At 49.6% G+C, this 16,161-nt stretch overlaps 1 protein-coding gene across 1 annotated transcript in view; it reads left to right on the top strand.

Annotated features, from left to right (window-relative positions):
• Positions 1-14,563, top strand: part of LOC135503995 (vasopressin V2 receptor-like) — a 75,304-nt gene extending 60,741 nt beyond the window's left edge. Inside the window, exon 7 of the mRNA XM_064922225.1 lies at positions 12,423-14,563. Within this exon, the coding sequence (XP_064778297.1) occupies positions 12,423-12,640 (218 nt within the window). The 3' untranslated portion in view covers positions 12,641-14,563. The remainder of the gene's footprint in view (positions 1-12,422) is intronic.
• Positions 14,564-16,161: the final 1,598 nt, after the last annotated feature.

The raw sequence follows: 16,161 nt of genomic DNA on the forward strand, positions 1-16,161 counted from the left end.
CTCCTATATGCTTAACTTAGAGTTATTTATGCAACTTTAGTTGTGATTCAAAGGTCGGGCTATATGTTTAGATTTGTTGTACATTCTAAGGCTGCATTTCAAATGATGATTTGAAAAAAGTCTCATGGAAGGCACGAGCTCTGCTCTGTTTCTTGTGCAGGCTGCACACACTTCATCAGTCTCACAATTTGACAAGCACTTCATAATGCCTCAAGTTTCCCGGTGGCATCCCCCTTGTGTGGCAGTAATGCCTCTAACCCATGCGGCCAGTGGCCGTTGTGCCCTGGGCTGAATATAATCATTATAATTCCCTTCTACCGGCTGGATGCTCTGAAGCACCTCTCACTCACATGGCTCTCTCAGATATCTCAGTTATTATTAGCCAATGCCCGTCACGTGATTGGGTCTTTCTCACTGCCCACTCTTTCTTTTGTCAGCCAACAAGATGAGTAGGCCTGATGAACAGGAAAAGCACTAGCCTATGTCAATCTACAATTCCCCGTAGTATAAAAATCTACCTATTCTATTGGTCAACTTGTCCTTCTGTGTGAGAAATAAATATTCCAAACACTCTGGGACAGTTGTGGGATGTGATAGATCCCCAAAGCAATGAGGCTGATGCAACAGAGCAGAAGGTTCAGCTTAAAATGTTGATAAACTATTAAGCTATTTCTTCACATTATAAGAGCAGCAATGTGCACATAGCAGTAGGCTATAAGGGCAAATGTTCCAAAATTCTATCAATTCGTGGGAAAACACCATTCTTAAAAGTGATCACGAATGCATTAACGCTTTAAAACTTGTTCAGGATTGGTGGGTCCCCTGCGGGACAGTTTAGCTAAAGTAGGCTAATGCAATTAGCATGAGGTTGTATGTAACAAGAACATTTTCATTTTAAGAAGTTATTTGGCCTCTTTAGTTGTGATACAAACCTTATCAAAACATATAGGCCTATGGGCTAGACTACATGAGGTGTGATACTAACCTTATTAAAACATATAGGCCTATGGGCGAGACTACATGAGGTGTGATACTAACCTTATTAAAACATATAGGCCTATGGGCTAGACTACATGAGGTGTGATACTGACCTTATTAAAACATATAGGCCTATGGGCGAGACTACATGAGGTGTGATACTAACCTTATTAAAACATATAGGCCTATGGGTGAGACTACATGAGGTGTGTTACTAACCTTATTAAAACATATAGGCCTATGGGCTGGACTACATGAGGTGTGATACTAACCTTATTAAAACATATAGGCCTATGGGCTAGACTACATGAGGTGTGATACTAACCTTATTAAAACATATAGGCCTATGGGCTAGAACATGAGGTGTGATACTAACCTTATTAAAACATATAGGCCTATGGACTAGTCTACATGAGGTGTGATACTAACCTTATTAAAACATATAGGCCTATGGGCTAGACTACATGAGGTGTGATACTGACCTTAAACATATAGGATGGGTGCTACATGAGGTGTGATACTAACCTTATTAAAACATATAGGCCTATGGGCTAGACTACATGAGGTGTGATACTAACCTTATTAAAACATATAGGCCTATGGGCGAAACTACATGAGGTGTGATACTAACCTTATTAAAACATATAGGCCTATGGGCTAGGCTACATGAGGTGTGATACTGACCTCATTAAAACATATAGGCCTATGGGCTAGACTACATGAGGTGTGATACTAACCTTATTAAAACATATAGGCCTATGGGCTAGACTACATGAGGTGTGATACTAACCTTATTAAAACATATAGGCCTATGGGCTAGACTACATGAGGTGTGATACTAACCTTATTAAAACATATAGGCCTATGGGCTAGACTACATGAGGTGTGATACTAACCTTATTAAAACATATAGGCCTATGGGCTAGACTACATGAGGTGTGATACTAACCTTATTAAAACATATAGGCCTATGGGCTAGACTACATGAGGTGTGATACTAACCTTATTAAAACATATAGGCCTATGGACTAGACTACATGTATGACTATGATTTGAAAACGTTGCAATAAAAGGCATGCTCTGTTTCTTGCCTTACTGCACACAAAGCTGGGCTTCATTCGCAAGTGATATGCAAATATTTTCACCGATCAGACTATTCTTGATTTAATCTTGTCTTTACATATACAAAATAATATATGTGTGGAATTAGTTTGGATTTAGAATGGCCATTATCATGAACCTGTCTCAGAACGGGCAAATACATGTCATTTATGCACTTCAATAGCGAATGGAGGACGCAAGCAAAGCAATGTGCTTCATATTAGGAAACTTGAGAAATAAATATAGCCAGCCTATAAAAAGCTAATGGGATCCTCCTCTTTTCAATAGAGGCCTTCAAAACTCTGTTTTCTCACGCAAATTAATAGCCTAAAGAAATGATGCGCAACATTAGCTCATGGGCTCTCATTAAATCAAATCAAACTGTATTTGCCACATGCAGGCTAAAATAAAAAGTGATAATAAAAAGTAGCAGAATAAAAATAACAATAACGAGTCTATATGCAGGGGGCACCGGTACCGAGTCAGTGTGCGGAGGTACAGTCTAGTTGTGGTAATCTGTACATGTAGGTGGGGGCGAGGTGACTATGCATAGGTAACAAACAAACAGTGAGTAGCAGCAGTGTACAAGAGTGGTGATTTTTATGAATTGTCCAGCAGTCTAATGGCTTGGGGGTAGAAGCTGTTGAGGAGCCTTTTGGTCCTGGACTTGGCACTCTGGTACCGCTTGCCGTGCGTTAGCAGAGAAAACAGTCTATGGGTGATGGGAGTCTCTGACAATCTTATGGGCTTTCCTCTGACACCACCTATTGTACAGGTCCTGGATGGCAGGAAGCTTGGTCCCAGTGATGTACTGGGCCGTTCGCACTACCCTCTGTAGCGCCTTACGGTCAGATGCCGAGCAGGTGCCATACCAGGTGGTGATGCAACCACTGCCATGCTCTCGGTGGTGCAGCTGTAGAACCTTTTGAGGATCTGGGGACCCATGCCAAATCTTTTCAGTCTCCTGAGGGTGAAACAGTTTTGTCGTGCCCTCTTCACGACTGTCTTGGTATGTTTGGACAATGATAGTTCGTTGGTGATGTGAACATCAAGGAACTAGAAACTCTCGACCCGCTCCACTATAGCCCTGTTGATGTTAATGGGGGCCTGTTCGGCCCGCCTTTTCCTGTAGTCCACAATCAGCTCCTTGGTCTTGCTCACATTGAGGGAGAGGTTGTTGTCATGGCACCACACTGCCAGTTCTCTGACCTCCTCCCTATTGGCCATCTCATCGTTGTCGTATTAAGTGTTTGATTTGATTTTCAATTACATTTGCATTGATGTCAGAATGATTAGAGGGACAATAGAGTACCCGAATTTGACTGAGGTCATGACCGCCTGTGTGTCGGTAATGCGGTCACCGTAACAGCCTACACATACACACGTACACACACAGAAACACGCATGCACATAGTACACACAGAAACACACACACAGAGAAACACACACTGAGCACACTGAGCACACTGAGCTCCTCTGTATGTCCAAAAACACCCTGGAGTTTGCCTTAGATTTCAATACAGAGTAAATTTGATTCCTTTCCACCTCTAGACCCCAAGTCGAAATCTAAGTTTAATTTTGGGAATAAATCTATGGTGAATATAATATTTTAGTCATTGAGGTCAAAATAAATATGATCTTCTCTTCATATCCAGAACAGTGGAGGCTGGTGGGAGGATGTCTCATAATAATATAATGCATGAAAACCAAGTGTTTGATCAGTTATACCTGTCGATTTATTCCGTTGCATCCATTACTATGAGCACTTGCTCTGATTCACTGATTGACTATAATTTATGTAACACCACCGTCACACAACTCAACTAGCACTCTGTCAAGTGTTGGAGAGAAAGCCTATGTTGTTGTCCCAGTTTAGCTGGCAGTGCATGGTAAAGCAAAGCAGAGCAAATCAATAAGCCAAGTCATCGCTGACAGTACAGCTGCCTTCCAACTTCTAAACTCTGGGTTTATTTTTTTATTTCTCTCATCTGAAGCACAGAACACACCTCAGTGTCAGTAAATTACCTGTTTTCATCCCCTGCTGCTCGCACACACCTTACAGGTGTTCACATTTGTGTCCTAGAGCGGGAGGAGGTCAGTGCAGAGTGTCCTAGAGAGGGAGGAGGTCAGTGCAGAGAGGGAGGAGGTCAGTGCAGTGTCCTAGAGAGGGAGGTCAGTGCAGAGAGGGAGGAGGTCAGTGCAGAGAGGGAGGAGGTCAGTGCAGAGAGGGAGGTCAGTGCAGTGTCCTAGAGAGGGAGGAGGTCAGTGCAGAGAGGGAGGAGGTCAGTGCAGAGTGTCCTAGAGAGGGAGGAGGTCAGTGCAGAGTGTCCAGAGAGGGAGGAGGTCAGTGCAGAGAGGGAGGAGGTCAGTGCAGAGAGGGAGGAGGTCAGTGCAGAGGAGGGAGGAGGTCAGTGCAGAGAGGGAGGAGGTCAGTGCAGAGAGGGAGGAGGTCAGTGCAGAGAGGGAGGAGGTCAGTGCAGAGAGGGAGGAGGTCAGTGCAGAGAGGGAGGAGGTCAGTGCAGAGAGGGAGGAGGTCAGTGTAGAGAGGGGGAGGTCAGTGCAAAGTGTCCTAGAGAGGGAGGTCAGTGCAGAGAGGGAGGAGGTCAGTGCAGAGAGGGAGGAGGTCAGTGCAGAGAGGGAGGTCAGTGCAGTGTCCTAGAGAGGGAGGAGGTCAGTGCAGAGAGGGAGGAGGTCAGTGCAGAGTGTCCTAGAGAGGGAGGAGGTCAATGCAGAGAGGGAGGAGGTCAGTGCAGAGTGTCCTAGAGAGGGAGGAGGTCAGTGCAGAGAGGGAGGAGGTCAGTGCAGAGAGGGAGGAGGTCAGTGCAGAGAGGGAGGAGGTCAGTGCAGAGAGGGAGGAGGTCAGTGCAGAGAGGGAGGAGGTCAGTGCAGAGAGGGAGGAGGTCAGTGCAGAGAGGGAGGAGGTCAGTGCAGAGAGGGAGGAGGTCAGTGCAGAGAGGGAGGAGGTCAGTGCAGAGAGGGAGGAGGTCAGTGTAGAGAGGGGGAGGTCAGTGCAAAGTGTCCTAGAGAGGGAGGAGGTCAGTGCAGAGAGGGAGGAGGTCAGTGTAGAGAGGGAGGAGGTCAGTGTAGAGAGGGAGGAGGTCAGTGCAGAGAGGGAGGTCAGTGCAGTGTCCTAGAGAGGGAGGAGGTCAGTGCAGAGAGGGAGGAGGTCAGTGCAGAGTGTCCTAGAGAGGGAGGAGGTCAGTGCAGAGAGGGAGGAGGTCAGTGCAGAGTGTCCTAGAGAGGGAGGAGTTCAGTGTAGAGAGGGAGGGGTCAGTGTGGAGAGGGAGGGGGTCAGTGTGGAGAGGGAGGGGGTCAGTGTGGAGAGGGAGGAGGTCAGTGTGGAGAGGGAGGAGGTCAGTGTGGAGAGGGGGAGGAGGTCAGTGTGGAGAGGGAGGAGGTCAGTGTAGAGAGGGGGAGGTCAGTGTAGAGAGGGGGAGGTCAGTGTAGAGAGGGGGAGGTCAGTGTAGAGAGGGGGAGGTCAGTGTAGAGAGGGGGAGGTCAGTGTAGAGAGGGAGGAGGTCAGTGCAGAGAGGGAGGAGGAGTGCAGAGTGTCCTAGAGAGGGAGGAGGTCAGTGCAGAGAGGGAGGAGGTCAGTGCAGAGTGTCCTAGAGAGGGAGGAGGTCAGTGTAGAGAGGGAGGAGGTCAGTGTAGAGAGGGAGGAGGTCAGTGTAGAGAGGGAGGAGGTCAGTGTAGAGAGGGAGGAGGTCAGTGTAGAGAGGGAGGAGGTCAGTGTAGAGAGGGAGGAGGTCAGTGCAGAGAGGGAGGAGGTCAGTGCAGAGAGGGAGGAGGTCAGTGCAGTGTCCTAGAGAGGGAGGAAGTCAGTGCAGAGAGGGAGGAGGTCAGTGCAGAGTGTCCTAGAGAGGGAGGAGGTCAATGCAGAGAGGGAGGAGGTCAGTGCAGTGTCCTAGAGAGGGAGGAGGTCAGTGCAGAGAGGGAGGAGGTCAGTGCAGAGAGGGAGGAGGTCAGTGCAGAGAGGGAGGAGGTCAGTGCAGAGAGGGAGGAGGTCAGTGCAGAGAGGGAGGAGGTCAGTGCAGAGAGGGAGGAGGTCAGTGCAGAGAGGGAGGAGGTCAGTGCAGAGAGGGAGGAGGTCAGTGCAGAGAGGGAGGAGGTCAGTGCAGAGAGGGAGGAGGTCAGTGCAGAGAGGGAGGAGGTCAGTGCAGAGAGGGAGGAGGTCAGTGTAGAGAGGGGGAGGTCAGTGCAGAGAGGGGGAGGTCAGTGCAGAGAGTCCTAGAGAGGGAGGTCGTCAGTGCAGAGAGGGAGGAGGTCAGTGCAGTGTCCTAGAGAGGGAGGGGGTCAGTGTAGAGAGGGAGGGGGTCAGTGCAGAGAGGGAGGAGGTCAGTGCAGAGAGGGAGGTCAGTGCAGTGTCCTAGAGAGGGAGGAGGTCAGTGCAGAGAGGGAGGAGATCAGTGCAGAGTGTCCTAGAGAGGGAGGAGTTCAGTGTAGAGAGGGAGGAGGTCAGTGTGGAGAGGGAGAAGGTCAGTGTAGAGAGGGAGGAGGTCAGTGTAGAGAGGGAGGAGGTCAGTGTAGAGAGGGAGGAGGTCAGTGTAGAGAGGGAGGAGGTCAGTGTAGAGAGGGGGGAGGTCAGTGTAGAGAGGGGGAGGTCAGTGTAGAGAGGGGGAGGTCAGTGTAGAGAGGGGGAGGTCAGTGTAGAGAGGGGGAGGTCAGTGTAGAGAGGGGGAGGTCAGTGTAGAGAGGGGGAGGTCAGTGTAGAGATGTGGGAGGTCAGTGTAGAGATGTGGGAGGTCAGTGTAGAGATGTGGGAGGTCAGTGTAGAGAGGGGGGAGGTCAGTGCAGAGAGGGAGGAGGTCAGTGCAGAGTGTCCTAGAGAGGGAGGAGGTCAGTGCAGAGAGGGGGGAGGTCAGTGTAGAGAGGGAGGAGGTCAGTGTAGAGAGGGAGGAGGTCAGTGCAGAGAGGGAGGAGGTCAGTGCAGAGTGTCCTAGAGAGGGAGGAGGTCAGTGTAGAGAGGGAGGAGGTCAGTGTAGAGAGGGAGGAGGTCAGTGTAGAGAGGGAGGAGGTCAGTGTAGAGAGGGAGGAGGTCAGTGTAGAGAGGGGGAGGTCAGTGTAGAGAGGGGGAGGTCAGTGTAGAGAGGGGGAGGTCAGTGTAGAGAGGGGGGAGGTCAGTGTAGAGAGGGGGGAGGTCAGTGCAGAGAGGGAGGAGGTCAGTGCAGAGTGTCCTAGAGAGGGGGAGGTCAGTGCAGAGAGGGGGGTGGTCAGTGCAGAGAGGGAGGAGGTCAGTGCAGAGTGTCCTAGAGAGGGAGGAGGTCAGTGTAGAGCGGGAGGAGGTCAGTGTAGAGAGGGAGGAGGTCAGTGTAGAGAGGGAGGAGGTCAGTGTAGAGAGGGGGGAGGTCAGTGTAGAGAGGGGGGAGGTCAGTGTAGAGAGGGGGGAGGTCAGTGTAGAGAGGGGGGAGGTCAGTGCAGAGAGGGAGGAGGTCAGTGCAGAGTGTCCTAGAGAGGGAGAAGGTCAGTGCAGAGAGGGAGGAGGTCAGTGCAGTTTCCTAGAGAGGGAGGAGGTCAGTGCAGTATCCTAGAGAGGGAGGAGGTCAGTGCAGAGAGGGAGGAGGTCAGTGCAGAGAGGGAGGAGGTCAGTGCAGAGAGGGAGGAGGTCAGTGCAGAGTGTCCTAGAGAGGGAGGAGGTCAATGGAGAGTGGGAGGAGGTCAGCGCAGAGTGTCCTAGAGAGGGAGGAGGTCAGTGCAGAGAGGGAGGAGGTCAGTGCAGAGAGGGAGGAGGTCAGTGCAGAGAGGGAGGAGGTCAGTGCAGAGAGGGAGGAGGTCAGTGCAGAGAGGGAGGAGGTCAGTGCAGAGTGTCCTAGAGAGGGAGGAGGTCAGTGCAGAGAGGGAGGAGGTCAGTGCAGAGTGTCCTAGAGAGGGAGGAGGTCAGTGTAGAGCGGGAGGAGGTCAGTGTAGAGAGGGAGGAGTTCAGTGTAGAGAGGGAGGAGGTCAGGGGGAGGTCAGTGTAGAGAGGGGGAGGTCAGTGTAGAGAGGGGGGAGGTCAGTGTAGAGAGGGGGGAGGTCAGTGTAGAGAGGGGGGAGGTCAGTGCAGAGAGGGAGGAGGTCAGTGCAGAGTGTCCTAGAGAGGGAGGAGGTCAGTGCAGAGAGGGAGGAGGTCAGTGCAGTGTCCTAGAGAGGGAGGAGGTCAGTGCAGTGTCCTAGAGAGGGAGGAGGTCAGTGCAGAGAGGGAGGAGGTCAGTGCAGAGAGGGAGGAGGTCAGTGCAGAGAGGGAGGAGGTCAGTGCAGAGAGGGGGAGGTCAGTGCAGAGAGGGGGGAGGTCAGTGTAGAGAGGGGGAGGTCAGTGTAGAGAGGGGGAGGTCAGTGCAGAGAGGGAGGAGGTCAGTGCAGAGTGTCCTAGAGAGGGAGGAGGTCAGTGCAGAGAGGGGGAGGTCAGTGTAGAGAGGGTGGAGGTCAGTGTAGAGAGGGAGGAGGTCAGTGCAGAGTGTCCTAGAGAGGGAGGAGGTCAGTGCAGAGAGGGAGGAGGGCAGTGCAGAGTGTCCTAGAGAGGGAGGAGGTCAGTGTAGAGAGGGAGGAGGTCAGTGCAGAGAGGGAGGAGGTCAGTGCAGTGTCCTAGAGAGGGAGGAGGTCAGTGTAGAGAGGGAGGAGGTCAGTGTAGAGAGGGAGGAGGTCAGTGTAGAGAGGGAGGAGGTCAGTGTAGAGAGGGAGGAGGTCAGTGCAGAGAGGGAGGAGGTCAGTGCAGAGTGTCCTAGAGAGGGAGGAGGTCAGTGTAGAGAGGGAGGAGGTCAGTGTAGAGAGGGAGGAGGTCAGTGTAGAGAGGGAGGAGGTCAGTGTAGAGAGGGAGGAGGTCAGTGTAGAGAGGGGGAGGTCAGTGTAGAGAGGGGGAGGTCAGTGTAGAGAGGGGGAGGTCAGTGTAGAGAGGGGGAGGTCAGTGTAGAGAGGGGGAGGTCAGTGCAGAGAGGGAGGAGGTCAGTGCAGAGTGTCCTAGAGAGGGGGGAGGTCAGTGCAGAGAGGGGGGAGGTCAGTGCAGAGAGGGAGGAGGTCAGTGCAGAGAGGGAGGAGGTCAGTGCAGAGTGTCCTAGAGAGGGAGGAGGTCAGTGCAGAGAGGGAGGAGGTCAGTGCAGAGTGTCCTAGAGAGGGAGGAGGTCAGTGTAGAGAGGGAGGAGGTCAGTGTAGAGAGGGAGGAGGTCAGTGTAGAGAGGGAGGAGGTCAGTGTAGAGAGGGGGAGGTCAGTGTAGAGAGGGGGGGAGGTCAGTGTAGAGAGGGGGAGGTCAGTGTAGAGAGGGGGAGGTCAGTGCAGAGAGGGAGGAGGTCAGTGCAGAGTGTCCTAGAGAGGGAGGAGGTCAGTGCAGAGAGGGAGGAGGTCAGTGCAGTTTCCTAGAGAGGGAGGAGGTCAGTGCAGTATCCTAGAGAGGGAGGAGGTCAGTGCAGAGAGGGAGGAGGTCAGTGCAGAGAGGGAGGAGGTCAGTGCAGAGAGGGAGGAGGTCAGTGCAGAGTGTCCTAGAGAGGGAGGAGGTCAATGCAGAGAGGGAGGAGGTCATTGCAGAGTGTCCTAGAGAGGGAGGAGGTCAGTGTAGAGAGGGAGGAGGTCAGTGCAGAGAGGGAGGAGGTGTGCAGAGAGGGAGGAGGTCAGTGCAGAGAGGGAGGAGGTCAGTGCAGAGAGGGAGGAGGTCAGTGCAGAGTGTCCTAGAGAGGGAGGAGGTCAGTGCAGAGAGGGAGGAGGTCAGTGCAGAGTGTCCTAGAGAGGGAGGAGGTCAGTAGAGCGGGAGGAGGTCAGTGTAGAGAGGGAGGAGGTCAGTGTAGAGAGGGAGGAGGTCAGTGTAGAGAGGGGGGAGGTCAGTGTAGAGAGGGGGAGGTCAGTGTAGAGAGGGGGGAGGTCAGTGTAGAGAGGGGGAGGTCAGTGTAGAGAGGGGGAGGTCAGTGCAGAGAGGGAGGAGGTCAGTGCAGAGTGTCCTAGAGAGGGAGGAGGTCAGTGCAGAGAGGGAGGAGAGGTGCAGTGTCCTAGAGAGGGAGGAGGTCAGTGCAGTGTCCTAGAGAGGGAGGAGGTCAGTGCAGAGAGGGAGGAGATCAGTGCAGAGAGGGAGGAGGTCAGTGCAGAGAGGGAGGAGGTCAGTGCAGAGAGGGGGAGGTCAGTGTAGAGAGGGGGGAGGTCAGTGTAGAGAGGGGGGAGGTCAGTGCAGAGAGGGAGGAGGTCAGTGCAGATTGTCCTAGAGAGGGAGGAGGTCAGTGCAGAGAGGGGGGAGGTCAGTGTAGAGAGGGTGGTGGTCGGTGTAGAGAGGGAGGAGGTCAGTGCAGAGAGGGAGGAGGTCAGTGCAGAGTGTCCTAGAGAGGGAGGAGGTCAGTGCAGAGAGGGAGGAGGGCAGTGCAGAGTGTCCTAGAGAGGGAGGAGGTCAGTGTAGAGAGGGAGGAGGTCAGTGCAGAGAGGGAGGAGGTCAGTGCAGTGTCCTAGAGAGGGAGGAGGTCAGTGCAGAGAGGGAGGAGGTCAGTGCAGAGGGAGGAGGTCAGTGCAGAGTGTCCTAGAGAGGGAGGAGGTCAGTGTAGAGAGGGAGGAGGTCAGTGCAGAGAGGGAGGAGATCAGTGCAGTGTCCTAGAGAGGGAGGAGGTCAGTGCAGAGAGGGAGGAGGTCAGTGCAGAGTGTCCTAGAGAGGGAGGAGGTCAGTGTAGAGAGGGGGAGGTTGTAGAGAGGGGGAGGTCAGTGTAGAGAGGGGGAGGTCAGTGCAGAGAGGGAGGAGGTCAGTGCAGAGTGTCCTAGAGAGGGAGGAGGTCAGTGCAGAGAGGGAGGAGGTCAGTGCAGTTTCCTAGAGAGGGAGGAGGTCAGTGCAGTGTCCTAGAGAGGGAGGAGGTCAGTGCAGAGAGGGAGGAGGTCAGTGCAGAGAGGGAGGAGGTCAGTGCAGAGAGGGAGGAGGTCAGTGCAGAGAGGGGGGAGGTCAGTGCAGAGAGGGGGAGGTCAGTGCAGAGAGGGGGGAGGTCAGTGTAGAGAGGGGGGAGGTCAGTGCAGAGAGGGAGGAGGTCAGTGCAGAGTGTCCTAGAGAGGGAGGAGGTCAGTGTAGAGAGGGTGGAGGTCAGTGTAGAGAGGGTGGAGGTCAGTGTAGAGAGGGTGGAGGTCAGTGTAGAGAGGGAGGAGGTCAGTGCAGAGAGGGAGGAGGTCAGTGCAGAGTGTCCTAGAGAGGGAGGAGGTCAGTGCAGAGAGGGAGGAGGTCAGTGTAGAGAGGGAGGAGGTCAGTGCAGAGAGGGAGGAGGTCAGTGCAGTGTCCTAGAGAGGGAGGAGGTCAGTGCAGAGAGGGAGGAGGTCAGTGCAGAGAGGGAGGAGGTCAGTGCAGATTGTCCTAGAGAGGGAGGAGGTCAGTGCAGAGTGTCCAAGAGAGCGAGGAGGCCAGCACAGATTGTCATACATAAAAACAGAATATCAGAAGTTAGAAGTGGCCTAATTATATAGGTCACGTTTCAAGGTTTTTGTTCCAGAAGGAAATTTACAGGACTTGGAATAGAGCCAAAAACTGGGGAATCGTGAACAGTTAGTACCATTATTCAGTACGGAAACAATTATATATTCATTTTTCTCTGTTGTTCCCAAAGAAAAGGAGGGGATTCATGACCTTTACCTCTTTATTGTGGTGTCCCACGTGGCACAACTCGTCGATCCTTTTCACGGATGGGCTATTACAGCAGACGACTGGAGATATATTCAATGTCTGATTTGTTATTGCTACCCATCTACCAATCACGTCCCTTTATGAGCCTTTCAAAAAGCTCCCTGGTCTTTGAAGTTGAATCTGTGCTTGAAATTCAGTGCTTGACTGAGGGACCTTACAGATGTTGTATGTATGAGGGACAGAGGAAGGGGTGGTCATTCAAAAATCATGTCAACCCCTTTTATTTCACACAGAGTAAGTCCATATAACTTATGTGATTTGTTAAGCCAAATTTGACTTCTTAACTATACTAAAGAAAAATTGAAACGCAACATGAATCAATTTCAAAGATTTTACAGAGTTACAGTTCATTTGAGGACCTCAGTCAATTGAAATATATTTATTAGGCACTAATCTATTGATTTCACATGACTTGGCAGGGGCGCAGCCATGAGTGGGCCTGGAGGGCATAGAACCACCCGCTGGGGAGCTAAGCCCAGCCAATCAGAATGAGTTTTTCCACACAAAAGGGCTTTATTACAGACATGAATTACTCTGTTTTCTTTGCACTTTGGCATTATGGAGTACTTTGTGTAGATCAACGACAAACAATCAGAATTACATCTATTTCAATCCCACTTTGTTGCGCAACAACATGTGAAAACAGTTCAACTGTAGACTTTCTATAGGCTCTGTACCGTATATGTCTTTGTCTTGCCGTGTGTGGGTGTGTCTTTGCGTCATGTGTCCTCTCTCTCTATGTAGGCGTGGCGTTCACCATCCTGATGCTGCTGGCCAGTCTGAATTCATGTACCAACCCCTGGATCTACACCTTCTTCAGCAGCTCTGTGTCCAGGGAGCTACAGGCCCTGTTACGCTGCAGACCAAGAACCCCGCGCAGGGGCTCCATACCTGACGACTCCACCACCACACACACCTCCACCACCACACACACCTCCACCACCATGGACAGCCTCTACTGACACACACACGTACGGTCCCAGTCAAAAGTTTGGACACACCTACTCATTCAAGGGTCTTTCTTTATTTTTGCTATTTTCTACATTGTAGAATAATAGTGAAGACATCAGAACTATGAAACAACACATATGAAATCATGTAGTAACCAAAAAATTGATATCTCAAATATATTTTATATTTGAGATTCTTCAAAGTAGCCACCCTTTGCCTTGATGAAAGCTTTGCACACTTTTGGCATTCTCTCAACCAGCTTCACCTGGAATGCTTTCCCAACAGTCTTGAAGGAGTTCCCAGATATGCTGAGCACTTGTTGGCTGCTTTTACTTCACTCTGCTGTCCAACTCATCCCAAACCATCTCAATTGGTTGGGTGATTGTGCCAGGTCATCTGAAGCAGCACTCCATCACTCTCCTTCTTGGTCAAATAGCCCTTACACAGCCTTGAGGTGTGTTGGGTTATTGTCCTATTGAAAAACAAATGATAGTCCCACTAAGCGCAAACCAGATGGGATGGAGAATCACTACAGAATGCTGTGGTAGTCATGCTTGTTAAGTGTGCCTTGAATTCTAAATAAATCACAAACAGTGTCACCAGCAAAGCACCCCACACCATCACACCTCCTCCTCCATGTTTCACGGTAGATCTCACAAAGACACGGCGGTTGGAACCAAATATCTAAAATTTGGACTAAATAACAGATTCCCAACGTCTAATGTCCATTGCTTGTGTTTCTTGGCCCAAGCAAGTCTCTTCTGTGTCCTTCAGCAGTGGTTTCTTTGCAGCAATTCGACCATGAAGGCCTGATTCACACAGTCTCCTATGAACAGTTGATGTTGAGATGTGTCTGTTACTTGAACTCTGTGAAGCATTTATTTGGGCTGCAATTTCTGAGGCTGGTAACTCTAATGAATGTATACTCTGCAGCAGAGGTAACTCTGGGTCTTCCTCTCCTGTGGCGGTCCTCATTAGAGCCAGTTTCATCATAGCGCTTGATTGTTTTTGTGACTGCAATTGAAGAAAATGTCAAAGTTCTTGACATTTTCCGTATTGACTGACCTTCATGTCTTAAAGTAATGATGGACTGTCGTTTCTCTTTGCTTATTTGAGCTGTTCTTGCCATAATATGGACTTGATTTTTTACCAAGTAGGCCTATCTTCTGTATACCATCCCTACCTTGTCACAACACAACTGATTGGCTGAAATGCATAAAGAAGGAAAAAAAATCCACAAATTAACTTTTAACAAGGCGCACCTGTTAATTGAAATGCATTCCAGGTGACTACCTCATGAAGCTGGTTGAGAGAACTTCAAGAATGTGCAAAGCTGTCATCAAGGCAAAGGGTGGCTACTTTGAAGAATCTACATTTTTGTAACACTTTTTTTGGTTACTACAAGATTCCATGTTTTGATGTCTTCGCTATTATTCTACAATGTATAAAATAGTAAAAATAAAGAAAAGCCTTGAATGAGTAGGTGTGTCCAAACATTTGACTGGTACTGTATATACACACGTGAAGCTATATAGAGAAGACACGAGCACAAACACACCATTGACCATCGGACAGCCCGCACTGACCCCAACATGGAAACAAGGACAGCTGTGTTATGGCCGGGAAGGAAGGACCCCTATGAAATATCACCTGTCTGTCTGCCCCTTCTGTCTCCTCTCACCGAGGAGGTTGTTATTGAACGAGAGGAAAAACGTGAGTGAGTCATGAAATACAGACCTAAACAGCATGGAATATAAACATACTGTACATTGATTCATTTGAGGCTACTGTCTCTACATCTCTGTTTCTGTCTAAACAGAATAGTACAATTATAGTAGGAATGTGATTCCCTTCACGGCTAGTCACTTCACCCCATGCAAGAGAACAGGCGGAATGAACTACATGCCTGAGAGAGAGAGAGAGAGAGAGAGAGAGAGAGAGAGAGAGAGAGAGAGAGAGAGAGAGAGAGAGAGAGAGAGAGAGAGAGAGAGAGAGAGAGAGAGAGAGAGAGAGAGAGAGAGAGAGAGAGAGAGAGAGAGAGAGAGAGAGAGAGAGAGAGAGAGAGAGAGAGAGAGAGAGAGAGAGAGAGAGAGAGAGAGAGAGAGAGAGAGAGAGAGAGAGAGAGAGAGAGAGAGAGAGAGAGAGAGAGAGAGAGAGAGAGAGAGAGAGAGAGAGAGAGAGAGAGAGAGAGAGAGAGAGAGAGAGAGAGAGAGAGAGAGAGAGAGAGAGAGAGAGAGAGAGAGAGAGAGAGAGAGAGAGAGAGAGAGAGAGAGAGAGAGAGAGAGAGACTGGAAAGGACGTTTCTTGGAAAAAGAACACAGGATGACGGGGATATTACAACTCTGAGAGCAATCCTTCGAGAATGGTCAGAAGAGTGAAAGCATTATGGATAGACTTCAGGAAATCAACTAAATGGATTCTAAATGCAGCTTGAGGTGGAATTCAGAATTCATCAACTCAAGTTTCAAGAACAGAAAGAATGAACAATGGTGACTTGTGGAAGGCTGGGGAAGAGAGGATAAACACTCAATGATGCAGTAACATCAGTCCTAGAGAGGGATCTGAATAAATGATACTAGACACGAGAGAGAGTAAGAGAGAGAGAGAGCAGATATATATAGTACTTGTTAGAAGTGCAACACCACCCTTATGTCTGAGTGTCATGTGTATAACTCATAAACACAACGTGACTCTTCACACCCTGGCTGAGAGACACACTGAGGTGCACAACTAATTAACTTCTGTAAATAACAATGAATGAAAGATATGAAAATAAAGATATCACATTGCTAATATGCAGTGATGACCATATCTTGGATATGTGGTGTCAAGTGCACGCACAAGTAATAACACAGCGTGTAAAATAAATAAAGGCATTGATCGAACGCAGACCACACAACAAAGGAAAATACAAATCTAACTTTTTGCAACAGCACACACCAGTGTGTGTATATGACCATTCCATTTAAATCCATTCACATTGTGTCAGAGATTTATTTAAGGTATGTCAGAGGAACAGTACGATCATTAGTATTTGTAAATTGTGTAAGAGATTATGATGAATGCATGTACGCTATTTATCCTATAACTGTAAAGGCTCCGACAGCGATGTACTTGAGAAAAGTGATACAGAACAAAAAAGACAAATTACCAAATATTTGAATACTACAGTATCTATATAGGAAACAAAGCATAATCACATGTTCAAGTCTTAAGCACAGTAACAATGCAGATTACATTTCTAAGATGAATTTAGCACACTTTAGTAGGCCTAAAATGACTTGTATTGTTTAAATATAGAATGAGAGCATCAAATCCAATCTAATCACATTGTATTTGACACAGGTGCCAAGTACAACAGATTACAACCTTACCGTGAAATTAAAAAGTTAAGAAAATATTTACCAAATAAAGTAAAGTTTTAAAAAAGTAACAAAAATAATCCTTAGTGTATTATGGTGAAACTATCATTCCGTTGATATCAGGATCCAAATTAGCCTGGTATCAGATCTGTTTGTGCTGCTTTGCCAAC

The sequence above is a fragment of the Oncorhynchus masou genome, chromosome 18, assembly GCF_036934945.1.
Source record: "Oncorhynchus masou masou isolate Uvic2021 chromosome 18, UVic_Omas_1.1, whole genome shotgun sequence".
Lineage (NCBI taxonomy): Eukaryota > Metazoa > Chordata > Actinopteri > Salmoniformes > Salmonidae > Oncorhynchus > Oncorhynchus masou.